The sequence below is a fragment of the Phocoena sinus genome, chromosome 2, assembly GCF_008692025.1.
Source record: "Phocoena sinus isolate mPhoSin1 chromosome 2, mPhoSin1.pri, whole genome shotgun sequence".
In the NCBI taxonomy this organism is placed as follows: domain Eukaryota; kingdom Metazoa; phylum Chordata; class Mammalia; order Artiodactyla; family Phocoenidae; genus Phocoena; species Phocoena sinus.
Window position 1 is genome coordinate 8,694,362 of NC_045764.1, and position 16,188 is coordinate 8,710,549.

General features: G+C 48.6%; 1 protein-coding gene across 1 annotated transcript; it reads left to right on the top strand.

Moving 5' to 3' along the window:
- Positions 1-6,644: 6,644 nt before the first annotated feature.
- UCMA (upper zone of growth plate and cartilage matrix associated) lies at positions 6,645-15,958 on the top strand. Its single transcript, XM_032623852.1, has 5 exons — positions 6,645-6,702; positions 7,011-7,076; positions 7,161-7,256; positions 10,595-10,693; positions 15,593-15,958. The coding sequence occupies exons 1-5, from the start codon at positions 6,645-6,647 to the stop codon at positions 15,688-15,690; spliced, it is 417 nt and encodes a 138-aa protein (XP_032479743.1). The 3' UTR covers positions 15,691-15,958.
- The last annotated feature ends 230 nt before the right edge of the window (positions 15,959-16,188 follow it).

Sequence of the window (16,188 nt, forward strand, 5' to 3'; positions counted from 1 at the left end):
GATAATGGACTATGGAAAGTAGGAGTCCTGCGAGGGAGCCTGGGGTACCTGGGGCAACAGTGGGTGAGAGATGGCTCAGGAAAGTGGCTACTGAACAATTGATAAGGAAGTATTTTGATATTTTAGCGACTTGTTTTAGCCATAACAGTGCTTGCCTACTGAATATCAACTCAGATATTCACAGCAGTACTCCATGCAGCTGTAGAATACCCCATGCCCTTTTCAGCGCTTTCTCTGCTAATGCGTCATATAGCCTAGTGGTGATGGTGGAAGGCAAATGCTTCTTGGCTTCCTTGCATGGCATGTGGGGAAAGCAAGACACAGAGAAAGGGTTATAATTTTCTCTATAAACTCAAGGAAGTTGCTGGTCACATTGAGAACAGAACATTAGCCTAGTGGTGCCGACTGCACTGAATGGAGACATCTCCTGCCAGACTTAATTTCAGGAGAAGACTTCTAGACACCATTTTCACAGGGACTGATAATATTTCCATGGTACATGAGGGAAAGAGCTATAAAGAAGCTCTATGGCACTCTGGCTAGGTGCTTAGAGAAATGAATGTCTTTCACAGGAAAATAAGAAACCAGAAAGGTTTTAGAAATGTTGTCCTGACTCACGAAGTCCTCATTTTCCACACCCACCTGTGTCAACACAGTCAGGTCCAGAGGCACTTCAAATGAGTTGAAGCTTTATTTTTTGCAAACTGTCACTCTCTTGCCCAACAAATAAGCCTTCACATTCACATCTATAGGGTGTTTCCTTCTCACTGAGGAGGCGGCAGGAAAGGTGTCCATCTACGTGCTCTGTGAGGGCTCCTGAGGGGGCCGAGCTCTGAGGACCTCCTGCTTCCAAGGGTCATGAGTCCCCTTTTTGGTACAATCCTTAACTCACCTCTACCACACGGGGAGGTGCTCAGGGGTAGAATTAGTCCATTGAAAATGAAGTGAAATGAAAGAACATAATATATTCTTAGTATCAGCTATAGACAACGGGTTTTTCTATATTTAGTTCAGGATAACACTTACAGTTGGGCCATGGCATCTGGTGACCTCACCTGCACGGACCCACTCCCTAAGGATCATTTCCACTTACATGAGTTATGCCCTCTTTCCCTGGTGGATCAAATGAGATGCTGAGTCAGTGCCCTTGTCAAAGTTAAAACTGCACCAGAAAAAGCAAGGGAGAATTTATTCAAGACTATTGCAGTAGGGACTTCCCTGGTGGTCCAGTGGTTAAGAATCTGCCTTCCAATGCAGGTGACGCAGGTTCGATCCCTGGTCGGGGAACTAAGATCCCACATGCTGAGGGACAACTAAGCCTGCATGCCACAGCTACTGAGCCCACATGCTCAGGAGCGCCCCGTCCCCATGCCACAACAGAGAAGTCCGCGTGCCGCAATGAAGAGCTCGCACGCTGCAACGAAAGATCCCTCATGCCGCAATGAAGATCCCGCATGCCGCAACTAAGACCCGACACAGCCAAATAAATTAAAAAATAAAACATAAAAAGATTATTGCAATAGAGGAGAGAGACTGATCTCAACTCTACTGAAACAAAGGGCTGGAGATTTTTTTTTCCAATTGAAGTATAGTTGACTTAGAATACTATATTAGTTTCAGGTGTACCACATAGTAATTTGATACTTTTATGGAATATACTCCGTACAAAGTTATTATAAAATATCGACTATATTCCCTGCACTGTACATTACAGCCTTATACCTAGTAGTTTGTGCCTCTTAATTTCCTTCCCCTATCTTGTTCCTCCCCCATACCCTCCCCTCTGGAAACCACTAGTTTGTTCTCCGTATCTGTAAGTCTGTTTCTGTTTTGTTATATTTGTTCATTTGTTTTTTTCAGATTCTACATATTAGTGAAACATACAGTATTTGTCTTTCTCTGCCTGACTTATTTCACTAAGCAGAATACCCTCCAGGTCCAGCTATGTTGCTACCAATGGCAACATTTCGTTCTTTTTTATGGCTAATACCCCATTGTGTATATATACCCCATCTTGTTTACCCATTCATCTGTTGATGGGCATTTAGGTTGTTTCCATGTCTTGGCTATTGTAAATCATTCTGCTATGAACATTGGGGTGCATGTATCTTTTTGAATTAGTGTTTTTGTTTTCTTTGGATAAATAATCAGGAGTGGAATTGCTGGATGGTATGGTAGACGTGGAGAGGTTTTAAGAGCTAGGGTAGGGGGAATCAGAGGCCACCTGTGTTTGCTAATTGGCCGTCACAATTGGAATAAAGTGCCCATCAAAGTCAGGTGCCTACCCTCCCACAGAGGGCAAAAATGCTATCTCCTCTGGTGTGAGATAGAAGTGCTTTCTCCTTTGTTGTTTTCATTTCAAAAACATGATTCCCAGGTCCTTGAGAAAGACACTTCCTGGCTTGAATGTCTGGCAAGAGGTTAGAAGATTTGCATACATTTCAAAGGTGCAGGGTAAGAATTTACAAGCGCACGTTTTTTAAATTAAATGTTCTTACAAAAGGGAGGTCAGGGGTTTACAGTCAGAAAGAAACCTGTCTAAAGTTCAGTCAAACTGAGGGGAACATGAAAGCCATCTCAGTTGCCCTCTAAGACAATCCACAAATGAACCACAGAATTCATGTCTGCTGCTTGAGAAGGACCCTGAACCCAGTGATACATAAACTTGGAAATTTCAGGTCCCTGGGTAGGTACCTTCTTATGAATAGCCCATTGAAGTGAGCTCCTAAATGTTTCCCTTTAATGCCCTCACCCCAGAGTATTTTCCTTGATTAATGTTTATTGAAACATTTATGCGTCAGTTCGGTGCCAGAGACCATCTCAGGTATGAACAAGGTGGAAACTCCTCCTCAAAGAGACCTCACAGCATTGAAGGAGACAGACAAGTAAATGAACATCTTAGTTATAATGTGAGAGTTCCTCAGAAGTTAAACATGGAGTTTCCATATGTTCCAACAATTCTACATCTAGGTATCCACCCAACAGAAATGAAAACATATGCCCACACAAAAACATGCACAAGAATGTTCATAGCACCATTATTTATAATAGCCAAAAGGTAGAGACAACCCAAATGTCCATCAACCAATGAATGGATAAATAAAATATGGTATATCTGTACAACATGGCATTACTTAGCAATAAGAAGGAATGAAGTATGGATGCATGCTACAACGTGGATGACCCTTGAACACTGTATTTGAAGTGAAAGAAGTCAGTCACAAAAGCCGCACATGGTATGATTCCATTTAGGTGAAATGTTCAGAAGAGGCAAATCCATAGAGACAGAAAGCAGGTTAGTGGTGGCCCAGGGCTTTGAGGGTTGGGGAAAATGAGGAGTGACTGCTAATGCGTATGGAGCTTCTTTTTGGGGGTGATGAAAGTGTTCTAAAATTGACCGTGGGGATGGGATAGTATATTCACAAAATTACGGTTGTGGGAAGGTGGGAAGAACACTGGATTTGACATCAGAAGACCTGGTTTGAATCCACAGATCACTGGACTTGATTTGTCCAATGACACACCCCTTGAACTTCCTCTGTTTTCTCCACCTCACAGAATGATCTTACCATCCATCCACCCAGTTATCCAAACTAAAAACTCAGGAGCCACCTGAAATGCACACCTCCCAATCCGTCACTCCCTTGAGCTAATAAGTCATCAAGTCTCACTGATTCTATTTCTTCAATCTTTTTAAATATCTGTCCTCTCCATTCCTGAGCTTCACCTGGACGAATGCAACAGCCTTCTCTCATTGTCTCCACTTTAGTCTAATCCCTCTCACCCTCCACATCACGGGTGTGGTGTTCCTAAAAAAAAACCCTCACGTCACTTCCCTGCTCAAAATCATTCAATGGTTCATTATTGTGTCATGAGGGCAAACACATATAGAATGGTCTGTGCATGCCAGGCACTGCTGTAAGAACCGTGGATGCATTGTCTCCAATCCTCATATCAATCTGTGTGACAGAAGAGGGAATTGGGCACAGAGAGGTAAAATGACTTGCCCAAGGCCATGCAGCTGGTTCAGTCCAGAGCTGGGGCTGAACTGGGGGACTGGTCCTGGGATATGTGCTTACAGCTGCCATACTAGTCTCACAAGGATGGAGGCCAGACCCCTCACACCGTGACCTAGGTCCTGGCTACCTCCAGCCCCTCCGTGTGCTCCCGTGCTCTGCTATTGCTCATTGCCTGCAATTTCTCAAAAGGGCTTCATTTCTCTGGGCCCTTTGACAATGCCTTCCGTCTAACCGGGCTCTGGAAACCCTCATCTTTCAAACTTCATCTCAGCCATCAGTGCTTCTTTAAAGTCTTCCTGACCTTCCCCCAACCCCCATGACCCCTACAGATGAGTATCCTGAAGCTGTTTCCATATCGTGTAATATATGTGTATATACACGTTTTTGTTGTTGTTGTTGAATATTTATTTATTTGGTTGCACTGGGTCTTAGTTACGGCAGGCGGGCTCCTTAGTAGTGGCATGCGAACTCTTAGTTGCTGCATGCGTGTAGGATCTAGTTCCCTGACCAGGGATCGAGCCCGGGACCCCTGCATTGGGAGCACGGAGTCTCAACCACTGCACCACCAGGGAAGTACCCTATACATGTGTTTTTGTAACAGTTTTGAGATGTTGATCACATACCATGCAATTCACCCACGTAAAGTGTACGATTCAATGGGTTTTAGTACATTCATAAAGTTATAGTTGCATTACAATCATGCTTTTGCCTTGAGGTGGGTGGCTTGTTATGCTCTGGGGTATGATGTCACGAGGAGGCCACCTCTGCAGCACAGCCAGGTGCAGTGAGCAGCCCCAGAGGTGGGCGAGCTGAAGGTGCAAAATGCAAGAGGGTGGGAAGTGTAGACACCAAAGGGTCTAGAGGGAGAGAAAGCTCCGGAAGAACTGAGAGATTATACTTTGAGACCAGCCGTGGCCAGACCATTCCTTGGAGCGCATCAGTGTAGCCGATAGAAATCTCAGGCCACCAGCCTTGGTATGTAAGAAATGTAAGCTTGTTTTTCCAGAACAAAGCTTACATCCCATTGCAAGCCTCCATCCTCCATTCAGTGAATTCTGGATCTCCTGCCCTTTTCTTCCGGGCTGGGTCTGAGAGAACTTCCTAGGGCTTGAGATTCTTCCCTAAGCCTTTCTGCGTGGACAGTGGATGCACAGTGTCCGACCTGAGGCGGAAGGTACTTTGGAAACGTTGGGCAGATTTACTAAAAGCTGGTGAGCGTGTGACTAGCACAGGTGCCTGGCTTAGAGTAGGTGTTCGATAAATATTCATGGTTGAAATGAATGGAACTAAAAAAGGCAGCAAGAAGAATTAGTGTATCAAGGATGCCACAGGTATTTCACACACCCACTTTCTCACTCACAAGTCCCATCAACATCGCTCTGTCTCCTGGCCCTTCCCTCTTCCAAGTGACAGCTAGTCAACCTGACAGATGAATCCTTGCTGATGTGTCCTCATGGGTATTGCCCCTCCTGGGTCGATCATGCAGAACCCACCCGCACCTGGTTAAGTGAGGTCAGCCAGTGTTGAAGGGGAGCCCTCTGTGTGCTCACAGCCACCGAGACCTGGCAGAGGTGTCAGTCGCACTTCCCTCCACTGGAAAACAACCCATTTATTTTGTTTGCCGTGCCTTGCTCATTTTTCCGCTATTAACATTCTTTTCCTGCCAACGGTCCAAGTACATGTGGGACGTTACTACGTGTCTGATGAAAGGGGAGCTTAATGTGGGTGGGTCTAGGGATGGTCACTATTAGGACGATTCTAAACAATGCGCAAAGGCAACTCTTTGGACGGTTCAAACTACAGGACAGTGTCAAGAACAAAGCTCCTAAGGGACTGGGCTCTGATGGCCCCGTAGGGCTCGGATTCCATCAGCATTTCCATTTCTGGGAATGCATTTCCTCCCCTACACGGGGTGTGCCGTGAGAAGCGTGCCCAGAGGAGGGGCTCTTTACACACTGTGCTCCGCCTCTCTCCCGTGGAAGGCTGCCTCTCTTTCTCGATGTCTTGAAAGGGCTCTGGGGCCCCAGGCCAAGGGGTCTTTGCTTTGCTTGACAGTGAGCATCAGCGGGGAACGTGTCAAGTCGGGGGCTACTGTCAGAATGGCCCACGTGTCCATGCCAGAGTCACACTAAGGGGGGCTCTTCCAGCCTTATGGTCCCTCCTGGTCTGACAGCTGAGTCAAAGTCCCCCATTGAGCCCCCACCCCGCCCCCCGCATGCTTCAGCTTCCAGGACTAGAGTCCCCACCTCCCCTGAAGCAGATGCCAGGGGCTCTTTGAAATTTGCCCTTGGTCTTTGGAATCCTGACTCTGAGGTAACTCCTTGGGTGCGGATCTTGGAAAGGCCACTTCAGAACTGTCCTGGCTGAGGCTCCGATGACAGACTGCTTCTGTGTGGTTTGCAAGGTGCCAAAAACATCTCCGGTGCTCTGGCAGGCGCGGCCAATGGAAGTCGTGGCCGGGACCCCTCCCACTCCCCACCCCCCACCCCCCTCAGTAGCACCCCAGCCTCCTGCCTCTCTCTCTCCTTCCTGATCTGCCTGACACAGAAGTGAGGACCTGGCAGCCTCAGGATCTGTAGAACCCTGTGTCTGCAGTTCCCAGACAGAGCCTCGGCCTTTGCAAAGATGGCCTGGAGACAGCTGTTCCTCATCTGCTGTCTCTCGGCCGTTGTGCTCCTGTCCAGTGAGTATGCGGAGGCCCCAGGACGGCCTTGGTGTTAGGTGAGGCTGCTCAGGTGGCCAGGCAGAGGGTGTACCTTCTGTTAAGAAGGCTGTACCTCGGTGTGTGTGTTTCTGTGTGTATAACACAACACAGTACACAGAAACCAGCACGCCTGGTGATTTCTTGGGGAAGTTGGCTGTGTGGCTGGTATCTGAGGAATCCAGTCTCCAGGGCAAGTCACAGCCCTGGGAAGGACTGTCCCGGCCTGGCTCAGGGTGAGGGCTCCTGTTGGGGTGCAGCAGCCCTCACGCTGTGCTCTCGTCCCACAGCCCTGCGGGAGGGGACTGCTGTGGCGGTGGGCACCAGGCGGTTGGCCGGACAAGAGGTGCAGGAAGGTGAGTGCCGGGGCCACCCAGGGGGCTCCCGAGGTAGCCCTGGTGAGCATATGCCGGTTGTGACCAGCTTCTCTCGGGTTTCAGGCGCGGAAGGGAAGATCTTCATGCAGGAATCAGATGCCTTGAATTTCCTCAAGAAGCGAGGCAAGCGGTCCCCCAAATCCCGAGAAGAGGTCAATGGTAAGGATGCCGGTGGCCTGCCTTCTGCTCTTGCCTCGTGTTCCTCCTCTCTCCCATAGTCAGCCGGGCTGCGGGCACCGCCAGGGACCAAGGGCTCAACCTAGGCCCTCGGGTCTCAGTGACTGCAGCTCTGAATTAGAAGTTACATCACGTTCCCTCGACTGTAGGTCACTCTTTGACTGGCTATGCTGCAGGGGTAAGAAACAAAGAGGATAGGGCCACACTGAATGCACTTAAGTGTTGAATTGCATCTCAGTTTCTGAAAGTTAAAAATGTTAAGGTCGGGGATGGGCGGCACTTCCCTGGCGGTCCAGCGGTTAGGACTCCCTGCTTCCACTGCAGGGGGCACGGGTTCCATCCCTGGTCGGGGGACTAAGACCCTGCATGCCGCGTAGTGAGGCCAAAAAAAAAAATGTTAAGGGGAAAATCTATGTTCAATGGAGAGGGGACACAATAGCTAAGTGTGTGCTTTCCGGGTATTCATGGTGCACCCTACAGCACTGTGAGCAGGGAGGAGGGCACATGGGACCGGGAACTGGAAATGTGGGCTTGGTGACAGCTTTGCTGCTAAGTGGCCTTGACCACTTATTCTCCCTGGGCCCGTTTCCTTATTTACAAGCCCCTGAAAGAGTGGTGTTCAGCCAGCAGTGTTTTTTTTTTTTTTTTTCTAGTTACTTTTTTAAAAACATCTTTATTGGAGTATAATTGCTTTACAATGGTGTGTTAGTTTCTGCTTTATAACAAAGTGAATCAGCTACATATACATATATCCCCACATCTCCTCCCTCTTGTGTCTCCCTCCCACCCTTCCTATCCCACCCCTCTAGGTGGTCACAAAGCACCGAGCTGATCTCCCTGTGCTATACGGCTGCTTCCCACTCGCTATCTATTTTACATTTGGTAGTGTATATATGTCCATGCCACTCTCTCACTTCGTCCCACCTTCCCATTCCCCCTCCCCGTGTCCTCAAGTCCATCCTCTACATCTGCCAGCAGTGTTTTTAAAAGTCTTCACTTCTAATGCATTTGGGAGGCTTTTGAGCTCAGAAGTATGTCTCCTTCTCAGCCTGAAGTAGGCCCTGGTATCCCCTGCTTGGCAGAGACCCTCATTTCCATGACCTGCCGACCCTTGAAGGGATTTGAGTTCCCTGTCCTTGAACTAGATTCTTCCAAGGACTCAGCTCTGACAGACTCTGAGTCCAAGGCTAGATTCGTTACTTATGTGTCTGTCTGAATAAACTCTTTGTGCCTCTCAGGCACACTCAGCAAGGTAACTTGCTCAGTGAAAATAACAGGACTGTTTTCAAATGATGGGCAAGAAGTGAGATGAAAATGCTTGGAGATGAAATTCCCTTTTTTCTTTTAAGTGGAGAAGTACAACCACACTGGGAAAATCTCCAGGCCTCGCACAATTTGGGATTTAAAGGTTAGCAAATGTCAAGAAACACTGAAAAGACTGATGGAGTTTGGGCAGTTCTTGACGGAAATGAGAGAAGCAAACTGTTGGCAGACTCCCAGCGGGGAACGTGCAGGAATTTAAGAGGCAAATAGTTTCCATTCTCTAAGTGGATTCAGAACAATGAGATGCACGGTTAAGCCAGGTTGGAAGCTCGGGGTTTCAGTCGTGGGAACCCAGGACAGCCCGGTGAACACCTAGGATGCACCTGAGTTAATCTATTGTTACCTGGTCAACTCCGGTGATGGGCAGAACAATGCCCAATTATGTCTGAGGTTCAGTAAAGGCAGGCAACACTGTGATAAACTTGAATCTGGAACCAGAAAACAGGCAATTCCTATCTCTAAGCTTCTGCCAGACTAAAGATGTAAAGGTGTGAGGGCAGAAATGGATGAACCTAGAAACTTATTTTACGTTGGAAAATCTAAAATCTAGAGAGGTTTTTTGAGGGTGCTACATTAGAGCAGATGAGGGACAGCTGCACCTGCTGGTGAGCTGTGACCTGGCAGCTCAGGTAAGGTTCCCTCTGGTAAGCTTCATGTTCAACAGCCAAGGAACGTTTACGTGTTCTCAGTGACAGTTTTCAGTTATCACTGGAGGTATTTCTCCAACCAGAGGTGTACCTTCAGCTTTATAATGTGAAACTGGGACTCCTCATAAAAAAGTTTACAGCCAACTTTACTGGAATGCATTGCCTCACAAACTAAGGGATACCTGAGGTTGGTATTTTCATCGTCAGGGAGTTTACCTGATCACCCCATATCCTGTACTAGTTATCTACTGCTGTGTAACAAATGAGCCCCAAATTTAGCAGCTTAAAACAACAAACATTTATTGTCCCAGTTTCTGGGGTCTAGGTCCAGCTTAGCTGGTGGCCTCAGGCTCAGGGTCTCTATGGGCTGTAGTCAAGGTATTGGCTGGGGCTGCATTCATTTCAAGGCCTGACTGAGAGAAGATTTGCTTTCAAGCTCACGCACATGGCTGTTGGCAAACCTCAAGTCCTGCGGACTACTGGTCAAAGACACCAGTTCCTGCCATGAGTGGGCCTCTCCACAGGACAGCTTACAACATGGCAGCTGGCTTCCCTCCGAGCAAGAGCAAAAGTGAGAGACAGACAGATAGATAGACAGACCGAGGAACCCAAGACGGAAGCCAGTCTTCTTTGTGACCTAATCTCAGAAGTCATATCCCGTCACTTCTGTCATATTCTGCCAATTAGAAGTGAGCCACTAGGCCAATCCACACAAGGGGAGAGAATCACCTAAGGGCATGAATATCAGGATCATCTTAGATTCCCTGGACCACAGCCATCCTTATGCCCCATGGCAATTTCTATCACAGCAGCCATAATGCTGGGTGTAATTTATTTTCATATCTTTCTCCTTAAGTGGATCACAGGCCTCTTAGGCAGAGGGACAGAATCTTTCTTACTTGACTTTTTAATCCCAATGCTTAGCATATATTCTGGCCATGATAGGAGAGCAAAGATGCTGAATGGACTTGCAGGTTAATTAATGTGAAATTAAGTTGGATTATTCCCTCATAGAATTCATTTCTATCATCAAATTCCTAGCTTCTAAGAGGACCAGCATGCTTGGATACACCATTCATTTTGCACCTGGAGCTAAACGGCTTCACCTTTTGGGGGTCTGTCCTCTCACTCACAAAACGAGGCAGTTGGATGGGACACTCCCCCAAGTCCCTCAGGTTTTAAAGTCTGTGTCAGGAGTGAACCATTTCAGTGAAGCCCCACTCTTAGCCCCTCACAAACAGCCCCTTTTGCACCTGATTAAGTTTCTCAGGCAGAATGATTAGTGTCCCCTTAAATGTGTGCGGCTGCCCCTATTCTTGGGGGCAACTCTCACCTCTTCCCCTCCCCCAGCGGAGAACAGGCAGAAGCTGCAGGCGGATGAGCTATGGAGAGAACATTACGAGGAACAAAGGAACGAGTTTGAGAACTTCGTGGAAGAGCAAAACGATGGTAAGAGCTCGTCAGCCAGTGGCTTTGGGGAAGTGGAGTTTGCAGGAGAACCATGTGATTTGCCTGTACTTATCCCTAAATTTTAACTAGAGGAGGGAGGTAAGAGGAGATCTACTTTCAATTCATATCTATGGGAGTCTCGGAAAAACAGGGAGAAAGTCACAAAAGTGGCTACAGAACTTGAGAAGAAATGGAAGAGGACAGAACACCACTGGCTTGGAGACTGTGGGGCTGGGGGAGTTTTTGGTTGATTGTATTTTCTCCTCCTACTTGTGTGTGTTCTGACTTAGCACCCGTGCTCCTGGCTTACTTCCCGTTAGAGCTGAGTTGGGAGGATTTCAAACTCACTTTCAAGGGCCTTGGATTTCCATCAGTGTCATGGCTTTAGGAACTGCCCATCCTGGAAAACCTAGGCCTTCTTACCTAGTTATTATCATCAGCATCGGGTGACCAGTGGAAGCAAACCAGGACAAGTGAACTCAGAAGGCTCTGGTCACGGGGCCCTGCTCTGTACCCTCCCCACCTCCAGCGTCAACATCTACAGCCCACGGGGCGGCTCCCCTCACCCAGAGCAAGTTTTTATGGGGTTTGCGTGTTCCCTAACCCAGGGCCCCCCCCCCCCCCCCCAGCGCCTTGTTTGCAAAGCCTTGACCTTTGCCTCTGTGTCTCTCACCAGACAGTCAGCACACCTCATCCCCACCCTCTGGCCTTGGGAGACAGGGCTCCAGCCTCCTCCCAGGAATGCTGGTTTCAACCAGGCCTCTGGGTGTGGGGGAGGGTGGAGGGGGAGGGAGGCTCTGCCTTTGAATCCCAGCCTCCCATGGGGGATGGGATTTGACTTGGTGTCTATTAAGTGCCCTCAAGGGTCACCTATAGCAAAAAATCCATAGAACAAGGTAATAGGGATCAGACCAGGCAGGCCAATGTGTGTTTTTATTCCTTTTCCGGTCTCTTCCAAAACTTCAAGATTTAAATGCTTCCAAGTAAGTTCCTGGATGCAGGTGAGCTTGGACGTCAGACCCCAGTTAAGGTGACCTTTGTTAGAGAAAGTCTGCAATTTCAGTTCCCAAGTTGTCAACCCCTCGCTTGCCTGCTCTGGTGGATTTGGGAGGTAATATGCCCTTAGGGCACCTCTTAGTGGAAAGGACACCATCACCAGGTATCAGGGGGCTGCAGGCCATGCCCATGGCCTTGCGCGTGGCACCTGGCTGAGCCCTGCAGACAGGTGTTGGGCAGGATCCCAGCAAATCAAACATCCTGGGGGAAGCTCAGACTGTAGTAATTCAGAGGCAAATACTCCCGTTAAAGATTTGTTTACCTTGGTGGACAGCTTGGGGAGAAGCATTTAGAAAATGAGAATGTGGTCTCTCAAATTCCTTCAGTGGTTTTTTTTTTTAACTCACAGTATTTTTTTTTTTCCCCCCCCGGCGGTACGCGGACCTCTCACTGTTGTGGCCTCTCCCTTTGCGGAGCACAGGCTCCGGACGCGCAGGCTCAGCGGCCATGGCTCACGGGCCCAGCCGCTCCGCGGCATGTGGGATCCCCCCGGACCGGGGCACGAACCCGTGTCCCCTGCATCAGCAGGCGGACTCTCAACCACTGCGCCACCAGGGAAGCCCCTAACTCATAGTATTAATAGCAGCATTTTATTTTGTGCATTTTTAAATGTTTCAGGTCCAAACCCCTAGCATCTGGATGAAAACCATTCCCTGTTTTCCCTCCCACGATGGATTAGGATGAGGGGTTAGGCACCTGAGGGATGCCAGGTCCTCCACCAAAGCCAGAGGAGACTAAGGTCAGGGGCCTCAGGCCTTGCCCATAGAGGAAGAGGCTGCAGGGCAGAACACAGGCCTTCGGGGACTGTAGTGACAGCAGCCGTTGTCACTGGTTGAGCACTTGCCCTGCCAGACACTTTACTGAACCACATAATCCTTACGACCAGCATCTCAGGTCTTACAATTTACACTTTACAGTTTTAAAAACTCAGGCTTAGAAAGGATACATGAATAACCAAGGTGACATAGGTAGTGAAGGATTTAAATGAAGGCGAGTTTGCCAGCAAAGCCCATGTTTTTGTACCGAAGGAAGACCAAATGCGTAGAGGTCTTGAAGAGGTTCTTCAATCCAAGGACTGGCCCATGAGGATGGAGGGAGGGAGGGAGGGAGGGGGTAATGCAGAGCAGCTCAGCGGGGGTCGCCCCCCCTCACGAGCTTGATGAAAGAAGGAGAGGCAAAGAGGTGCAGGGGGCCCAGCCCGGCCAAGGGTAAACGCTGACAAAGGTGAAACTCACTTCAGCTTCCCCCCTTCCCTTGCCTCTGCCCCGGAACAGACCATGCACAGAGGCCAGGTTGCCGGAAGCCTCCACTGTGAGCAGCGCTCAGAGCCCTTCTCTGAGGCGCCCACATTCCCTGTCGGTCAGGACCCCGGGTTCGGTTAGCTCTCTTGATTGACAACGTCACCCATTCTCAGAATACTGGAGAGCAGCGGATGATCGCTCTCTCCCCGAGGTACTTGCTGCATAAAAGCGAATGCTGAGAGATACCACAGGTGATGGGAAGGACTCGGGTTTCCAGTGGAGGAATTTTAGGCAGGTGGTCTGAAGGGAGATTTCTGGACACCACTGACCTTGCTGAGGGCCTGAGAACCCCACCTTAGTCAAAGGCCCCTCTACCAACCCACCCAGGACACTGGCCCTTGTCTGGGGAAGTGGGAGGGGGGTGGTTAGAGTCTCACTCGGCTCTGTCATGGCTCCAGCTTGTAACTCTACTCAAAACCACCAACTTCAAGGCAAAAATAGCTGAGTTCTGCCTCCAAAAGCTCAGGATAAACAGTGTTGGACTCCCACTTCTAAGGCCTACGTGGTAGCAGCCCAGGTCTGCTTTCACCTTCAAAACCAGAAGCCTGGGTCAGGCCATCCCAGGCTGGCTGCACGACGCCTGGCCACAAGTGGTCCCTACACGAAGGCTACAGTGTCCAGGCCTTGGGTCTTTACCAGCGAGACCTTCCCTTTGTCTAAATGAAATGGTCTAAGAAGAGTTCAGCATGATCTGGGAAGAAAAAAATCAACTTTTATGTCAGAATCATGCTCTCAAGATTGGCCAAGGGTAGCTGCTCTACGTGGCCTGAGAAAGGTCTGAATGGCCCAAGGCTAACAGCCTGGGCTGACTCTGAGCTCCAGGTTTCCTCTAAGAACCAAGTCCCTAAGAGGATTCTCAGCACCCAGGGTAGCGCCGACCCCAAGCTCACATAGAAGGAAACATACCCAGCAGACATGGCTCCTGCACACCCCGTGATCACAAGGGCCCTTCCTGTTGCAGGCACGTGGCTCTCACAGGTGCTAAGGACCATGGGGACACCCACTTTCTCCACATCCTGAAGCCACCAGGCTGTCCTGTTTGCCCAATGCCATAGAGGATGCGTGTCACTAGCACCAAGGCAGGGTCACAGGCTTTTTGGTGAAGCCCACATTGGAGAAAACAGGCAAGGAAGACATTGTGAGTTTTGAATCCTTGCTATTACCTTCTATTAACTTTCTATCCTCTCAACGTTTTCTCCAAATACTCAAAAAAAAAATTGTGGTAAAATATCTAGAACACAAAACTTGCAACCTTACCTATTTTTAAGTGTACAATTCAGCGGCATTTAGTACATCCACAACCATCACCATTATTTATTTCCAAACCCCTTTAATCTCCTCAAACTAACTTTGTATCCATTATGCATTAACTCCCCTCTCCCCACAGCCCTGGAAACCTCTAATATATTCTCTATCCGTACGAATTTGCCTATACTACATATTTCATAGAAGAGAAATCACATAATATTTGTCCTTTTGTGTCTGGTGTATTTCACTTGGCATGTTTCAAGGCTCATTCATGTTATAGCACATATCAGAATTTCATTCCTTTTTATGGCTGAATAATACATACAGACATATCTATACGTTCCTGTCTGTCTATCTATCTATCTATCATCTCACATTTTATCGATTCATCTATTCTTGTTTTAAGAACGGCTGGGTTAATGGTAATTCTGTTTAACTTTCTAAGGGTGCTTTTTAAACACCAACAGCCTTGGGATATCTGCTCGCGCTTTAACGCAACAGTGAGTGTACCTAACAGTGAGTGACAGGCAATCCTGAATTGGCAACAGGAGCCTAATTTTATAGCTTCACAAAGGCGTTATTCAGAAACATATCTTATCAAAGACAGAAAAATCAGGACTTTCTTACTCATTAAAAACTCCCTTCTGCTCTTTTTAGCCTTTACTATGAAACATTTCAAACACATGGAAAAGTATATAGTGTAACAAACTCTCATATAACCATCACCCAGAATCAGGGATTATCAAGATCTTCCTGCACTTGCTTCACCCACCCCTTTCCCCAGTTAGCTTTAAAAACATAACTTTATTTTTAAAGCTAAGAAACAGTAAGAAGGAACCCCTTGCTCATAATCCCATCACTCGGAATTGACAGTCATTTCCATGAGTTTTTCAACAGTATGGTTTGCAGTCTATTTTTCTGCTGCTGTGATTTTGGATCCTGTCTTACTTGGTGTGTCTTTGGGCCAGTTTCTGCACGCAGCTCTTCGCCCTTCGCTGGCTGTACAGGGAAGGAACACTGAACTGAAGGCAGGGCCCTGGTCTCCGCTCTCTTGGCAATCAGCTCTGTGACGCTCACCTATCTGGGCCCGATCTGTATTAAAACGAGGCCTTTAGATTCGGCATCCTCTCAGGCCCTTCCAGCTGGGATTCTGTCTGTCATCCATGCATGCAGGCACAGTGGTTCATGTCACGTGTCACAGGCGGCTGGAGGGGGGGGCTTTGGGTGGACTCGGTGGCTGCCCCCAGATCAGAGCCCTCCATCCTCAAACGACGACTTCATCTCTCGTCCCCAGAACAGGAAGAGAGAAGCCGGGAGGCCATCGAGCAGTGGCGCCAGTGGCACAGTGACGGCCTGTACCCACCCTATCTCTACAACCGCCACCATATCTGACCTCAGCCCGATGCACCCAGAAGATGGCACTTGACAAACCCGCCCACCCTCGGTATTCAGGCACCTCTTTTGCATACAAACAGGCCCCTTCCCAGGGCCTCAGCCTGGGGCCTTCTGTTCTCGTGGATGGAAACGCCCTGGCTTGCGCTTCTGGGCAGGTGAATTTCTGAGGTGAGCCAAGGCCTGTGGGGCATCACCCGTATGGTGGTTTCCCACTGCTTCGCCATGGTTCCCACAGTGAGACTCCTGGCCCATAGAACAATGAAAGAATCACAGTAGAGAGAAAAGACCACGTGTCTGCTTATAGTTTATGAATAAAAACGCTGAGTCAACACTCTGTACCATCTTCTTGAATCTCACACTGAGCCGCACCAGCTTGTCCCTCCCAGGTGACACTGGGCCTCTCCCGACTAGGGTGTCGGGAAGCTTGGACTCAGGAGCACTGCTCACTATTTCCGCAGCCTGTCTCAGCAGTCACATGACTGGAAGGGACCTGCT